Here is a 15,272-nt window from a genome sequence, read left to right as displayed (position 1 = left end):
CCCATCTCTGACCCTAGGGGAGGTGCTCATCTCCATTTCCAAGCCAAGGAGCCTGTGTTGTCTATAGACACCTCCTGGTCATGTGGCCAGCATGATTTCATGGAGCACCTGTTTATCTTCCTGCTGAGGTGGTACCTATTAATCTACTCCATTTGCATGTTTTCAAACTGCTAGGTTGGCAGAAGCTGGGGCTAACAGCGGGAGCTCACTTTGTCCCATGGATTCAAACTGCAAACCTTCAGGCCAGCAAGTTCACTAGCTCAACGGTTTAACCCACTGCGCCATCATGCCCCCTCAGTCATACTCTCTCAGCCTCAGACTCTCAGTCATACTCTCTCAGGCTTAGAGGAAGACAATGGCAACTGAACAAATCTTGTTGAGGAAACTGTGACAGGTTTGCTTTCAGATTGGTAAATCCAGAAAAATAATAATTTATAATTATGTGGTCCCTTAGCAAATGACAGGATTCCATGGGAAGTAGCCATAACTGTTAAAATGTAGTCATTTGAAGGGTGAGATCAGCAGAAACAATGGAAGCAATCAGCAGCTTTTTATGGAGAACACACTCACATCCACTCTCATGGCATTAATGGCTTTCTGGTAAGGGGAGCCCACAATTTGCCCTTTTCTATTCTTTCCCCTGAGGCAGGCTTACTTCACTGCCTGATGGGAGATCTGGCCTTGGGTGTATTAGAAAACTGAATATTTATCTGAATACAGCCAGCCTTTAAATATGCTTTAAATATGCTTTTTGTTATATTAAAAAAGTATATTTAAAGCCTCATATGCTTTTTTTAATATAACGAAGAACCATACAATACAGCAGAACACACTTATCTAACATTTGCACAGAATTAAATTAAATTAATGCATTTACTGACTTTGATGAAGGCTGCAATTTAAGTGTGCCTGTGTTGAACAGAGTACAGCTTAAGCCTGTTGAAACATGCCTTGATATGTACCTCTCCAATGTCAACAGCAACAATACTATCTTATATATGCATATACTCTTAAGTATAAACACAACTTAAATAAAGGGGATCTTTTCTGAACTTGACTACATGTGACATTAGCACTGTTTGAATTCATCCAACTGGTGTGGAGAGTAAATAATCAAACAATAAACAGCCATTTCTCCCTCTTATTCCCCTGCTGGAAAAGGGAGAGTTCCACTTGGAACTCATTCACACTACACATTTACAGTGCAGTGACTCTACTTTGAGTTCCATGGTTCCATCCTATGGAATTCTGGGGTTTGTAGTTTGGCACCAGAGTGCTATACCTGCAATTCTAAATGCCTCTCCTTAAAGCCTTGGGATTCCTTGGAACTGAACCATGGATGTGAAACTCTCTGCCCTGGAGTGTGGCAGCGGCTCCTTCTTTAGACGCCTTTAAACAGAGGCTGGATGGTCATCTGTCAGGGGTGCTTTGAATGCAATTTTCCTGCAACTTGGCAGGGGGTTGGACTGGATGGCCCACGAGGTCTCCTCCAACTCTATGATTTTATTATTCAATGTTAAAGTGGGATATTAGTGCTATAATTTTGTAGTGTGAATGGGGTCCAGGAACTTCATAGTGGCAACTCCTTTTAATTCTGCAACTTCTAGCAAGAAGCATGGCTGCATGCCACTTGGTTGTTTATCCTTCTCTGACACAGTGTTATTCCAGGTGAGGCCTGAACTGAGCAGAATAGAGTTGGAATATGACTAGAGTAGACACTACACTCCTATTGATGCAGCCTAGAACTCCACTGGCTTGTTTTAGCGGTTTATTTCTGCAGAGGACAGCTATTAGCTTTTCTAGTTTGCCACGGCACACTGTTGACTCATGTTCAGCTTGTGGCCTACTAAGACTTTGAGATCCCTTTCACATGTACTGTTATCAAGCCAGGCGTGTTTCATTTTTGTTCGTTTTGGCCCAGCTCTCTAAACTGTTAAGGTCATTTTAGATCAGGCATAAGCAAACTTGGGCCTTCCAGGTGTTTTGAACTTCAACTCCCTGACAACTTACTAGCTGTTAGGAATGGTGAGAGTTGACGTCCAAAACAGATGTGGCCCTCTGGACCCTTTTCTCAGACTTTCACTCTCTCACCATCCTTTTCTTCCTTCTCTCTTTCCTTCCATCCTTCCCTTCCTTACCTCCCTCTTTCTCCTTCCCTCCTTCCTTCACTTCCACTCATCCATCCTTCCTTCCCTTTCCTCCCTCCCCTCTCTCCCTCTTTCTGCTTCCATTCTTCCCTTCCTCCCTTTCATCCTTCCATCTCTCGTTCCTTCCTCCTTCCCTTGTCTTTCCTTCCTTCTCTCATTCCTTCCTCATTACCTCCCTCCCTTCCCTCCCTCTTTCTCCTTCCATCCTTCTCTTCCACCCTTTAGTCCTTCCTTCCTTCCTTTCCTCCCTTCTTCCCTCTCTGCCTTTCTCCATCCTTTTGCTTTTCCTTCCTTCTCCCTTCCCTCCCTCTATTCCCTTCCACCCTTCCTTCCATCTATCCTTCTCTTCCTTCTCTTTTTCCTTTCCTCCTGGGGAGCTGGGAGGAAAACAGAAGGTAGGGAGGGAACATGAGAACCATGTTTCAAGATTTCAAAGGATGTCCCATTGAGGAGGAGGAGGAGGAGGAGGAGGAGGAGGGAGGGAGGGGGAAAACTGGCTTTCTGCTGCTCTAGAGACCAGGCCACAAGGGAGCGCAATGGGTTCAAATGGCAGGGAAAGAGTTTCGACTGAAAAGATTAGGAACAACTTCCTGGAGAGTGGCATAAGCTGCCTTGGAGTGTGGAGTCTCCTTCTCCAGAACCTTTCCCTCAGAGCCTGTCTATTGGGAGTGGTTTGATTGTGTCTTCTTGCATGGCAGGAGGTTGGACTAGATGGCCCTTGGGAGGGGGGGGGGGTCTTTTCCAGCTCTAGAATTCTGTATCAGGAGTAGGCAATACGGGATCTTAATTGAGACAGTGGGCTGTTGTAGGTTTTTCAGGCTGTATGGCCATATTCTAGAAGCATTCTCTCCTGACGTTTCGCCTGTATCTGTGGCAGGCATCCTCAGAGGTTGTGAGGTCTCTGGATACACTTTTCCTCTCCTGCCCACCATCTCAACCTGACCAAGGCCAACGCTCTCTATGTGGGGTTGCCTCTGAAGACTGCCCAGAAGCTGCAATTAGTCCAATGCTTGGCAACGAGGTTACTGATGGGAGTGGGGTACAGGGAGTGCACAACTTTTCTTGCGCCAGCTCCACTGGCTGCCAATCAGTTTCCGAGCACAATTAAAAGTGCTGGTTTTAACTTACAAAACCCTATACGGTTCTGCCCGGTTTACCTGTCTGAACGTATTCTCCCCTATGAACCATTGAGGCTGTTAAGATCTTCTGGTGGGGCCCTGCTTTTGGTCCCGCCACTTTCACAATCACATCTGGTGGGAACGAGAGACAGGGCCTTTTCCTTGTTGGCCCCTTGGCTACGGAACTCTCCAGATTGAAATCAGATCTGCCCTCTCCCTCCTGACCTTCAGGAGGCTAGTGAAATCCTGGCTATGGAACAAAGCATTCCCAGAATAATGGCTGAGAGTGGCTACAGACAAAAGTTATGGACCACATATATAGACTGAGTTGGACATGATATTATCTTGGCTGTTTGATTTATATGTATTGTATTCTATATGTATTTTAATCTTTTGCTGTTGTATGATGTTTTAGATAAGGGGTCCTCAAACTAAGACCCGGGGGCCGGATGCAGCCCTCCAAGGTCATTTACCCGGCCCTCGCTCAGGGTCAACCTAAGTCTGAAACGACTTGAAAGCACACAACAACAACAACAATCCTATCTCATCAGCCAAATGCAGGCCCACACTTCCCATTGTAATACTAATAAATTTATATTTGTTAACATTGTTCCTCATTTTAATTATTGTATTGTTTTAAAGTGTTTTTTTACACTAAAAATAAAATATGTGCTATGTGCATAGAAATTCATTCATGTTTTTTTTTTCCTTCAAATTATAATCCTGCTCTCCAACAGTTTGAGGGACTGTGACCTGGCCCTCTGTTTAAAACGTTTGTGGACCCCTGTTTTAGATTGTATTATTAGCATTGAATCTTTGCTGTGAACCGGTCTGAGTCCCTCAATGGAGGTAGAGAAGATCGGGATAGAAAAGTTTCAAATAAATAAATAACCCGTTTGGGATCCACACGTTTTCCGTCTTCACTTTCTGCCTCCAAGAGAGAAGAGGAAAAGGGAGGAAAGGGCAGGAAGGAGACTTAGGGAGAAACCCCTCTCTCCCGGCCCGCCAAGTTAGAGAGTTTGCCCATGCCTGCTGCTGTAGATGCCCCTTCAGCCCCTTCTTAAAGGGCCTCTGCGCCTTTAAGAAGAAGAGAAGGCGGCTCGGAGCCGAAGCCCGGCCCAAGGGGCTGCCACGAGAGGCGGCGAAGGAGGAAGCAGCAGCAGCAGCAGCAGGAGGAGAAGTAGGCGAGTTTCCCTTTGGCCAGGCAGGCAGGCAGGCAGGCCAGCTCCCTCCGTCCAGCAACCATGGTGAAGATCGTGACCGTGAAGACGCAAGCCTACCCGGACCAGAAGCCCGGCACCAGCGGGCTCCGCAAGCGGGTCAAGGTCTTCCAGGGCAGCGCCAACTACGCCGAGAATTTCATCCAGAGCATTCTCTCCGTCATCGAGCCGGGCCAGAGGCAGGAGGCCACCGTGGTGGTCGGCGGAGACGGCAGGTTTTACATGAAGGAGGCCATCCAGCTCATCATCCGCATCGCCGCCGCCAACGGGGTGAGCAGCAAGCCCTTTCCTCCATCCACACTGGGGAGAGCAGGCCAGGGCAAACTTGGGCCCTCCAGGTGCTTTGGACTTCAACTCCCACCATTCCTAACAGCCGACAGGCACTTAGGAATGGTGGGAGTTGAAGTCCAAAGCACCTGGAGGGCCCAAGTTTGCCCTGGTCTGGTGTAGAGTGAAGGCAGCTTGATCCCAAGCTATGCAACCCCGGGAGCTGTCCTTTGGGGAGGCAGAGAAAGGCTTTGCAAGGCTGCAACTCGCATGAGCCATGGCAGTTAACAGTGGTGTCAAATTGCAATCAGTTCCATAGCAGAGTCACTCTTTGCTTCCCTTCTATCCCTCCCCAACTCCCTTTCCATGCACACAAACATGTTTGACACGTGTCTGCTGGGCAAAAGGAAATGGTGTCACTCTTGAAGCCAGGGGCCTCCCTTGCTGGTCATTTTGTTGGCCTACAAACCAGAAACTTGGCCAACTCCTGTGGTCACCCATAACCTCTGGAAATGCCCAGGTTGGCTGCTGAAGGGATATTTAATTGACTCAGGGTGCATCTACATCAGCAGTTTTCAACTTGGAGGTTGCAAGGCAGTGTCAGATGGGTCACCGAAGACCATCAGAAAACAGTATTTTCTGTTGGTCATGGGGATTCTGTGTGGTAATTTTGGCCCAATTCTGTCGTTTGTGGGGATCAAATGCTCTTTGATTGTAGGTGAACTATAAATCCCAGTAACCACAACTCCCAAATGTCAAGGTCTATTTTCTCCAAACTCCACCAATGTTCACATTTGGGCATATTGAGGATTTGTACCAAGTTTGGTCCAGATCCATCATTGTTTGAGTCCACAGTGCTCTCTAGATGTAGGTGAACTACAACTCCAAAACTCAAGGTCAGGGCCCACCAAAACCCTTCCAGTATTTTCTGTTGGTCTGGGAGTTCTGTGTGTCAAGTTTGGTTCAATGCTATTATTGGTGGAGTTCAGAATGCTCTTTGATTTACATGAACTATAAATCCCAGCAACTGCAATTCCCAAATAACAAAATCAATCCCCCTAAACACAACCAGTATTCAGATTTGGGTGTATTGGGTATTTGCGCCAAGTTTCATCCAGTGAATCAAAATACATTGTGCATATCAGATATCTACATTACGATTCATAAGAGTAGCAAAATTACAGTTATGAAGTAGCAACTAAAACAATGTTATGGTGGGGGTCACCACAACATGAGGAACTGTATTAAAGGGGTGCAGCACTGATCTACATTGTAAAATTAATCCAGTTTGGCACCACTTGAATTCCATGACTCTATGCCAGGGATCCTCAAACTAAGGCCCAGCCCTCGCTCAGGGTCAACCTAAGTCCGAAATGACTTGAAAGCACACAATAACAACAATCCTATCTCAAAAGCAGGCCCACAGTTTCCCATTGAAATGCTAATAAGTTTATATTTGTTAAAATTGTTCTTCATTTTAATTCTTGTACTGTTTTTAAGTGTTTTTTTTGCACTGCGAGTAGGATATGTTCAGTGTGCATAGGAATTCATTCTTTTTTTTTTCCAAATTATAATCTGGCCCTCCAACAGTTTGAGGGACTGTGACCTGGCCCTCTGTTTAAAAAGTTTGTGGACTCCTGCTCTATACTATCAAGAGCAAACCACTGCATGAAATCCACAGTGTAGGCGCACTCTTAATTTTAACTAATTTTCTTTCTTTGTAACCTTCACTCTTATTATGGCAGAGTTTGAAGGGGTTCTGTTGAAAGCCAAGGAAATAAATCGTGGAGTCTTGTTGCTTGTTAATGTTGTGTGTCTTCAAGGCACTAAAGATTTATGGCAACCTTAAAGGGGTTTTATGGGGCCAAGAATATGAGATTTTGCCAAAGGTCACCCAGCGGGTATCCATGGCTTAGTGATGATTCTAGCGCTGTTCTCCAGAGTCTTAGAATGCTTCCTACACTCTACATTTAATACAATTTGATACAACTGTAACAACTATAGCTCAATAGTATGGCATCATGGGGGTTGTTTAAAAAAACTGAGGAACAACTTTAATTTTCTCTGCCCAAGAGTCCAGGGGCCTCACCAAACTTCAACTCCCAGGATTTTATAGCATTGACCCATGGCAGCTAAAGTGTTCAACTGAATGAATTCTACAGCATGGTTGAACACTCAAACTACTATGCCACATTCGCTCCCTGGGTTGTGTAACTAACCTTTCTGTTGACACTTTTGGTACTGGACCAAAAGAGCAATAAAAATGAAATCTTTAATCTTGTATTTGTAGGTCCTAGGAAGGGGATGAATGTGCATCTAACTTTTGAAATTGTAATTTCTAATTTGATGTTGTCCAGTCCAGCATTTCTTAATCTGGAGATCGGGATCCTTGGGGGTCATGATGGGGTGTCAGAGGGGTCACCAAAGAACATCAGAAAACACAGTATTCTGTTGGTCATGGCAGTTCTGTGTGGGAAGTTTGGCCCAATTCTATCGCTGGTGGGGTTCAGAATGCTCTTTGATTGTAGGTGAACTATAAATCCCAGCAACTAAAACTCACAAATGTCAAATCTATTTTCCTCAACCTTCACCAGTGTTCACATTTGGGTATGTTGAGTATTTGTACCAAGTTTGGTCCGGATCCATCATTGTTTGAGTTCACAGTGCTCTCTGGATGTAGGTGAACTACAACTCCAAAACTCAAGGTCAGTGCCCACCAAACCCTTCCAGTATTTTCTGTTAGTCATGGGGGTTCTATGTGCCAAGTTTGGTCCAATTCCATTATTGGTGGAATTCATAGTGCTTGTTGATTGTAGTTGAACTATAAATCTCAGCAACTACAACTCCCAAATGACAAAATCAATCCCCAAACCCAACCCTAGCATTCAAATTTGGGCGCATCGGATATTTGGTCCAGTGAATGCCAAATTTGGTCCAGTGAATGAAAATACATCCTTGATATTGGATATTTGCATTACAATAACAAAGAGTAACAAAATTACAGTTATGAAGTAGCAACAAATATAATTTTATGGTCGGGGGTCACCACAACATGAGGAACTGTTTTAAGGGGTCATGGCATTAGGAAGGTTGAGAAACACTGCTCTAGTCAGTCCTTCCGAGGAACTTTTAGGATAGGGTCACCATAAGTCAGAGTGGAATTGAAGGCATACATAACAACAAAGATGCTCATAAAGGATGCATTCAAAGTAAAAGACAATCCTGAGCTCCCTTAGTGCTTGTGAAGTTAGGGTGCTTGTTGGGATTGTGGTGCGGATTAAGCAAATGGATTATTTTTACACACAGATTCGTTACCATCTGTGTTGTGATAGCACTCTTCTTTGCTCACTGTGAATCTTTGACATTTAAGTTAACCTTTCAGGCATTAGAGATATGGTTTCTCCTACTTTGAGTCTCCATCCAAAGGTTACTCTCAATTACAAATAGTCTATTTCTTTTTGGTAACTTTGAGAAGTTGCCTTTATTTCAAATACCTCTTTTGAAATCAGAAAGCCTTCCTACTAACCTCTGTGCCTATTTGTTGCATTGCAACCATTTGCACAGCCCTCTACTTTGCAAAAAAACCCCTGCAGTTAAGTCACTCTTGATAGCTAAAAGTTCAAATCTCATGTTTCTATGAACTCACCTCATGCTTCCCCCTCCCCACCTCTTTTAAAACAATTTCTTTGCCAACTTCATTGCTAGGACTGTTGGCACAGTTATAAAAACTAGTGGCTTCCTCAGTAACGATTCCTGGCATCATGCCTGCCAGCAATTCAAATAGCAATTAGCATTCATTCAAAGTAACTATCCTTCAGGCATGTATCTTATGCAAGGATTAATGGGACAAGAACTGGATGGAATGTTCTACTCCTGGGAAGTGACAGTGAACAGAGTTTCTGAAGTCTTTCAAAAGGAGGAGCAGAAGCTGGAAATATCTTAGTACCTGACTTTCTTACTCTTATCTCTAAAAAATATTAACTTGTAGACACTCTGCATTAGCAGCCTAAATACCTTAAACATACCTAAAATATCCTGTCTGATTTGGAAAAACTTGCAGGAACACCTCAGCAAGCGAGAGTCCAAAAGTGCTTATTAAAGTATTGCAAAATACCTTCCTTTCAACAGAAAGGAAGAAGCCATGAAAATGAACACAATCTGGCTACCAGTATTAAAAACTCTAAAATAAATAAAGAACAACACTCAAAAACAGGGGAACTCCGGACAAGAAATAATGACACCTAATCACCTCTCAACAAAGGATTCCCCCATACAGTAAGAAGCCACACTTTGAAATTACTAGGCCATTCAGTGTTAATCAACGTGGGCAGTTGAAATATTCATACCTACCTCCGACAGACAAGAGTTCTTTCTCCCACCCCGGACATTCTACCTACGGATATATAAACTCCAATTTCCTCGTTTCCAACAGACCTCACAACCTCTGAGGATGCCTGCCATAGATGCAGGAGAAACATCAGGAGAGACTGCTTCTGGAACATGGCCATACAGACCAAAAAACTTACAACAACCTAGTGATTTTGGCTGTGAAAGCCTTCAACAATATATTCCAAAATAAATTTGAAAATATCGAAAATATCAGCCTCTTTAGAACCCAGGCATTTCAGATAAGGGATACTCAATTTACAATACTCTTGCATTTCAAAGGAAGTGTTTGTCAAAATTATGTCTGAGTGTTACTTGCCCAAGAAAACCCAATGAAATTCATGGTGCTGCCACAAATAGACAGACAGACAGACAGACAGACAGTTTACTATGTATTGTAGCAAAAACTTGGGGAAATTCCTCCTTTGGAGTACAACTTGTAACAAAGTGACTTTTCAAAGCTATGGTTATAGCCTCCAAGTATTTAATATTTTGGATTTTCCAGCCAAACTGATGTGTGAGTCACTGATAGAGTAGCATATGTAGCAAGTTGCCTATGTCCAAACTGATGGCTCACAAATTGTGCAGACTTAGTCTACACTGACTGAGCGTTTTAATTTCCCATTCAAGGATTGTTAGGTTTATAACTACTCTGGGATACAGAGAATTCCTGTTGACTAACAGAAAATAATTAACATAGTAAATGATGAGCAAATAAATGTATCTTAAGTTTTCAGTTATGCATAGCTCGAGAAGGGATGGATCTCTATAAACATAAAGCAAAAATGTAAAAAAGAGAATCCTTCACACACACACACAACTGAATATTTCCCTACTGCATAAGCAATAAAGGTGTATTTGATGTCATACATGCATGTATCAAACAAACAATTACAATTAAAACCTAACAATTAAAACATGAATTACTAAAACTTCAATTAAAATCACGTCATCCAAAACATAATCCAGGGCCATTCCATTTGTCAATCACATTGATTCATGGCCACTTAATGCATTGCTTCAATTATTTGACAAAAAGCTTGGTCCCAAAGTCATGTCTTAAGTTTTTTTTCCTGAAGGTCATGAGAGAAAGGGTGATCTAATTTTGTTGGAGAGGGAATTCCACAGACGAGGGGCCGTTACTGAGAAGGCCCTGTCTCCCAGGATTCTTATTACATTTACTTCAACCTCTCAGAAAAATGCATCAGATTTAACATTATCTACTTTTCTTCAAATGGCATTCTCTTAAGCAAAATGCTCACATTTAGTGAGACATAGGCATATATCTGGTGACTGACATTTGTCAAGTTCTGTGTGCAAGTTCTGCAGACTCACCTAGAGTCTTATGAATTTCTTTATGACTTTATGAATTTCTAAAACATTCCCATGCTTTCTATTTGGAGCCCTTGCACACTAGACAATTATACCACTATTAGTATTGTTTCATCCCTGTACACCACCTCTGTGTAGAATGGATCAAACATGTTTCCAAATTACAAAGATTTTAGAACTTCTTTGCTAATGATGAATCACTTAACTCAGTGGTTCTCAACCTGTGGGTCCCCAGATGTTTTGGCCTTCAACTCCCAGAAATCCTGACAGCTGGTAAATTGGCTGGGATTTCTGGGAGTTGTAGGCCAAAACACCTGGGGACCCACATGTTAAGAACCACTGACTTAACTTATGGAGGGGTTTGAACTCTGCACTTTAGAAATCACTTTAGAAATCCCAGTGCTTCTATCACTGTGAAACATTTTCCTTCTCTGGTTTTAGGCATGGTGAAAAATCACCACAGAGGTTGTCTTCATTAAAACCAATCATAATTAACATATTGCAAAGTATGTAATTTCAATGAAAGGTAATAGAAAATATGTGATAGCATAAGGTGTAAAAGTTCAGCCGCTGTTCAGCCCTCAAACATTATAACTACTGTATTGTCGCAGGCTTTCATGGCTGGAATCACTAGGTTATTGTGGGTTTTTTCGGGCTATAGAGCCATGATCTAGAGGCATTTTTCCTGACGTTTCGCCTGCATCTATGGCAAGCATCCTCAGAGGTAGTGACCTCTGAGGATGCTTGCCATAGATGCAGGCGAAACGTCAGGAAAAATGCCTCTAGAACATGGCCATATAGCCTGAAAAAACCCACAAGAACCTACTTATTATAACTACTTCTGAGATGTTATACCTCTAGTGTAGCAAAAAAACAAACAAACAAACCCTTAATATATTCTTTCTTCACTGCATGTGTGTTCACTACCATTTGAGCTGTAATCCAGTGCATGCTTTTCCTGTGAAGAAACTAATGAGACTTGTTTCTGACCATATACAGGGAAGATTACATTGATAACATTCTGTATGTCGAAGGCTTTCATGGCTGGAATCACTGGGTTGCTGTGAGTTTTCCAGGCTGTATGGTCATGTTCCAGAAGCATTCTGAAATGCTTCTGGAACATGGCCATACAGCCCAGAAAACTCACAGCAACCCAGCGTTGTGTATATTTTGATGGCTCATTAAGTGAAAGTAGTTAGTACTTTAATTGTGACTTGTTAAACACTTTTATTTGTTTTCTAAAAAGTATGATATCTCTATATTTGCTACTTATCAAATCACTATATGAAATAGTCAAGAAGTTTAAAACTGGAAGCACTATAAATTGAAATGCTCCAAATTATTTTAAGACTTTTATTGTGACTGGTTTGAAGATAATATTGTAGGCCGTATGAACTCTCCTATCGTTTGTCTAAGCAGATATTGTTAGAATAGCTAGAATTTAAAAACAAAGTGGCTCAGGGAAAGATGACCTTCCGGGTCAAAATGACTTTTCTATAACATTTTAAGATGGACTGATGAGGTTATGCAAAACAAGTAGAATCATAGGACCATAGAGTTGGAAGAGACTTCGTGTGCCATCCAGTCCAACCCCCTGCCAAGAAGCATGAAAATCACATTCAAGACACCCCTGACAGATGTCCATCCAACCTCTGTTTGAAAGCCTCCAAAGAAGGAGCCTCCACCACACTCCAGGGCAGAGAGTTCCACTGCTGAACAGTGCTCACAGTTAGGAAGTTCTTCCTAATGTTCAGGTGGAATTTCGTTTCCTGTAGTTTGAAGCCATTGTTCCGCATCCTCGTGTGTTCCTATGCATCTTTCCCTAGATGTAAATCTCACTATGTGTAATGGAGGTTATTCCTAGTGAGGATTATTCCTAGGAAGTACTCTCTAATTTAAGTCATTGAAAACAAACTGATTTGGTTTTATTTTCTTGTCTGAAAGTTCATAGGGGGCAATTCTTACCTCAGCCTCTTCTCACAACCTTCCAACACTAACCCATGAAAAACATGACCCATTTTTTTTGGAAGGGGATTTTTGTCTAAAAAAAATCAATTATACATAGGTCTATTTAGTATATTACATTTTCAGAGACCTGACAAGGTACATTGAGATTCATGTCTGAGCCGGGATTTGAATCTAAAGAGACCAAGTGTACATCAGTGTGCATAACTGTGTTCTGTTGTAGCATATCACTTCCTAGAATTTTTAACATATTTTTACAAGACTTGCTTTCTGTTCTTGATCTATGCAGCAGACAGATAGCATTTAAAATTCCCTGTGTTGCTCATTAGGTTGTGAAGTATTAAAATGTTTCGTGGTCATATAGTCCTTTTGTGCATATCTGTGGTGGCTGTGATAGTAGGGTATAAATAGTGATAGTGGGGGTATAAATGGTGGCTTTAAGAAACTTAATTCTAACGTTTTCCCAAACCACATACAGTCCCTTGAAAAATGAAGCTCTACTATTAATCAGACTGTGAAAGAAAACAGAGGACAGTGGACTCAGGATTTGATATATAAGTTCAGACCTCTTGTTTATAAATGGAAGTTGCAAAGTGCAAGTGTTTTGGATAGTTTGTTGTTCCTGCCGCTTTGAACATACAATATGTTTTATGCATTTGTATGAAACTACCCTATTTACCTAAATCTGAATCTCACCTTTATTGGCTAAATGACATCAGCAAAATTACAGTATGCATTAGATTTGCATTACACCGGGTATGAGCAAACTTGGGATACCAGCAGTTTAGGAATTGTGGGAATTGAAGTCCAAAACGCTTGGAGGTCCCAAGTTTGCCTATGATTGTGTTATACTGTAATCATAGTGCTGAGCCCAAGCCAAAGGGGAAGCTGCTTCAGGAACTACACCTGGAGCGCCTCTTTGAGGGACCATCATCTTTAATTTAATTGCCATGGCTGGGATTTGTAATTTAGTGAGCCACCAGTACTCTTTGGCAGAGAAGGCTAAAGACCTTATAAAACTACATGATTTCATCTCATTGAGCCAGGGCACTTAAAGTGGATTCATTTTAAAGCATAGATTCACCCCAAGGTTTCTTTTCCATTGCTGAAAGCTTTGGTGTTCTAACACTTTTGTTTTTAAAGAACGAATTCTAAGCAGGCAGCAACTGCAATGTGCACATTTTTGGCCTAATTATAAAGAGTGCACTTTTTGCCAATGTGCATTACATTTGGCAACAAAACTTTCTTTTGGTTTCAGGGTTTCAAAATTGAGATGCACATTAGATTCAATGGCACATTAGACTCGAATAAATATGGGTATGTCAAATGCATTGTAATAAGAATGACCAAGAAGAGGAACTAGATCTCTACCAGCAGCTTCAAATCCCTATGGCAGGTTAGATCTCTGAATCTACACTATGTAGACTGTATTTCGATAAGTGTGCTTCAGTTAGGTTCTGCTTTTCGGAGAGAGAGAAAGTGTTTTGTGCCATAGTGCCAGTAGAAAATAGTTCAAGAAAATATTTTTTTCAAAGTCATATGTAAATCATGTTCTGCACCGAACAGAAGATCCTGTTGCATACCAGAAATGTCCATAACTTTTCCTCTGGGGTGTGCATTTGCACTATAAGCCACAAGAGGGAAACCTCTACCTATGAAATTAGCCTCATTTCAAAGTTCATGTGTTCCAGGATTTTTGGAAAAGACAGGATTTTATAGAAATATACTCTCCTTTCATCTTTTGCCTTTAGTTATTATTTTCAGTATTTTGTATTGTAAGCACTGTTTTGTCAGAGATGAGGCAACAGAGAAAATACATATTGGTGTCCTATGTGAATATCATATACTGATTTACACTTTTCCTTTAGTATCCTTTGGAATTTTGTTTCTCCTCTGTAACTACTCACGTCCTGTTATATACAATAGAGTAGTAAAATGGTGTCTCTAATGTAAAATAACAAAATCACTTCGTTTTTGAGGGATGGGAGAAAGGGGGGGGGGGGTATTTCCAAGTTGTGCACGCAGAATCTGTGATTATAGAAAGCTGACTGTACTTTAGTTAATGAAATAGATGTGTTCCTGGGCATTACTTCTTTAACAGAAAATTTGCTTCCAGAGTCATAAATAATAATGGAGGGGGAGGAGGGAGGAAGCAAACCTTTTCTTCAAAAGTAAAAAAAAAAAAGCAAAACTAAATCTGGTATGGTTTGCGTAGATACATAAAGACATTTTGGACTTTCTAGAGATCACTTTACAGAGCTCTCCTAAATACATCCAGGAATGACTTTTCTTTTTATTTATTTATTTATTTATTATTTAAACTTATATGCCGCCACTCCCCTGGGGCTTGGAGCGGCTTACAAGAATAGCTAAAATCTAACAAAGTTTAAAAGCAATTTAAAGCAATTTAAAAACAACAGTATCAAACATTAAAAGCCTGTCGGAACAGGTATGTCTTACATGCCCTGCAGAAAGCTGGTAAGTCCCGCAGGGCACGAACTTCAGGTGGCAGAGCATTCCAGACTGATGGCGCCACTGCTGTGAAGGCTCTGCGTCTGGTTGCCGTTAGACGCAAGGTCTTGACACTGGGGACTTCCAATAGATCTTGGTCCTCAGAGCGGAGGGATCTCTGGGGTTGGTAGGGGGTGAGACGATCCCTTAGATACATTGGCCCCAGACCATGCAAGGCCTTAAAGGTGAGTACCATCACTTTGAAAGTGATCCGGTGCTCAATTGGTAACCAATGCAGCTGTAGTAAGATTGGTGTTATGTGGCATCTCATCGGAATTCCCGCAAGAAGCCGAGCAGCTGCGTTTTGTACCAACTTGAGCTTCCGA

At 41.8% G+C, this 15,272-nt stretch overlaps 1 protein-coding gene across 2 annotated transcripts in view; it reads left to right on the top strand.

Moving 5' to 3' along the window:
* LOC132774005 (phosphoglucomutase-1) overlaps positions 1-15,272 on the top strand; it is an 89,420-nt gene that overhangs the window by 44,420 nt on the left and 29,728 nt on the right. The window contains exon 1 of one of the 2 annotated variants that reach the window (XM_060773657.2): positions 4,386-4,755. The exons of the other annotated variant lie outside the window; for it this stretch is intronic. Within the exon in view, the coding sequence (XP_060629640.2) occupies positions 4,510-4,755 (246 nt within the window). The 5' untranslated portion in view covers positions 4,386-4,509. Of the gene's footprint in view, positions 1-4,385; positions 4,756-15,272 lie in introns of those variants that run through there. 2 annotated transcript variants of the gene reach the window in all.

This window comes from Anolis sagrei, chromosome 4, assembly GCF_037176765.1.
Source record: "Anolis sagrei isolate rAnoSag1 chromosome 4, rAnoSag1.mat, whole genome shotgun sequence".
NCBI lineage: Eukaryota > Metazoa > Chordata > Lepidosauria > Squamata > Dactyloidae > Anolis > Anolis sagrei.
The sequence above is the reverse complement of the archived record's forward strand: the minus strand, read 5'-3'. Positions and strand labels throughout refer to the sequence as shown.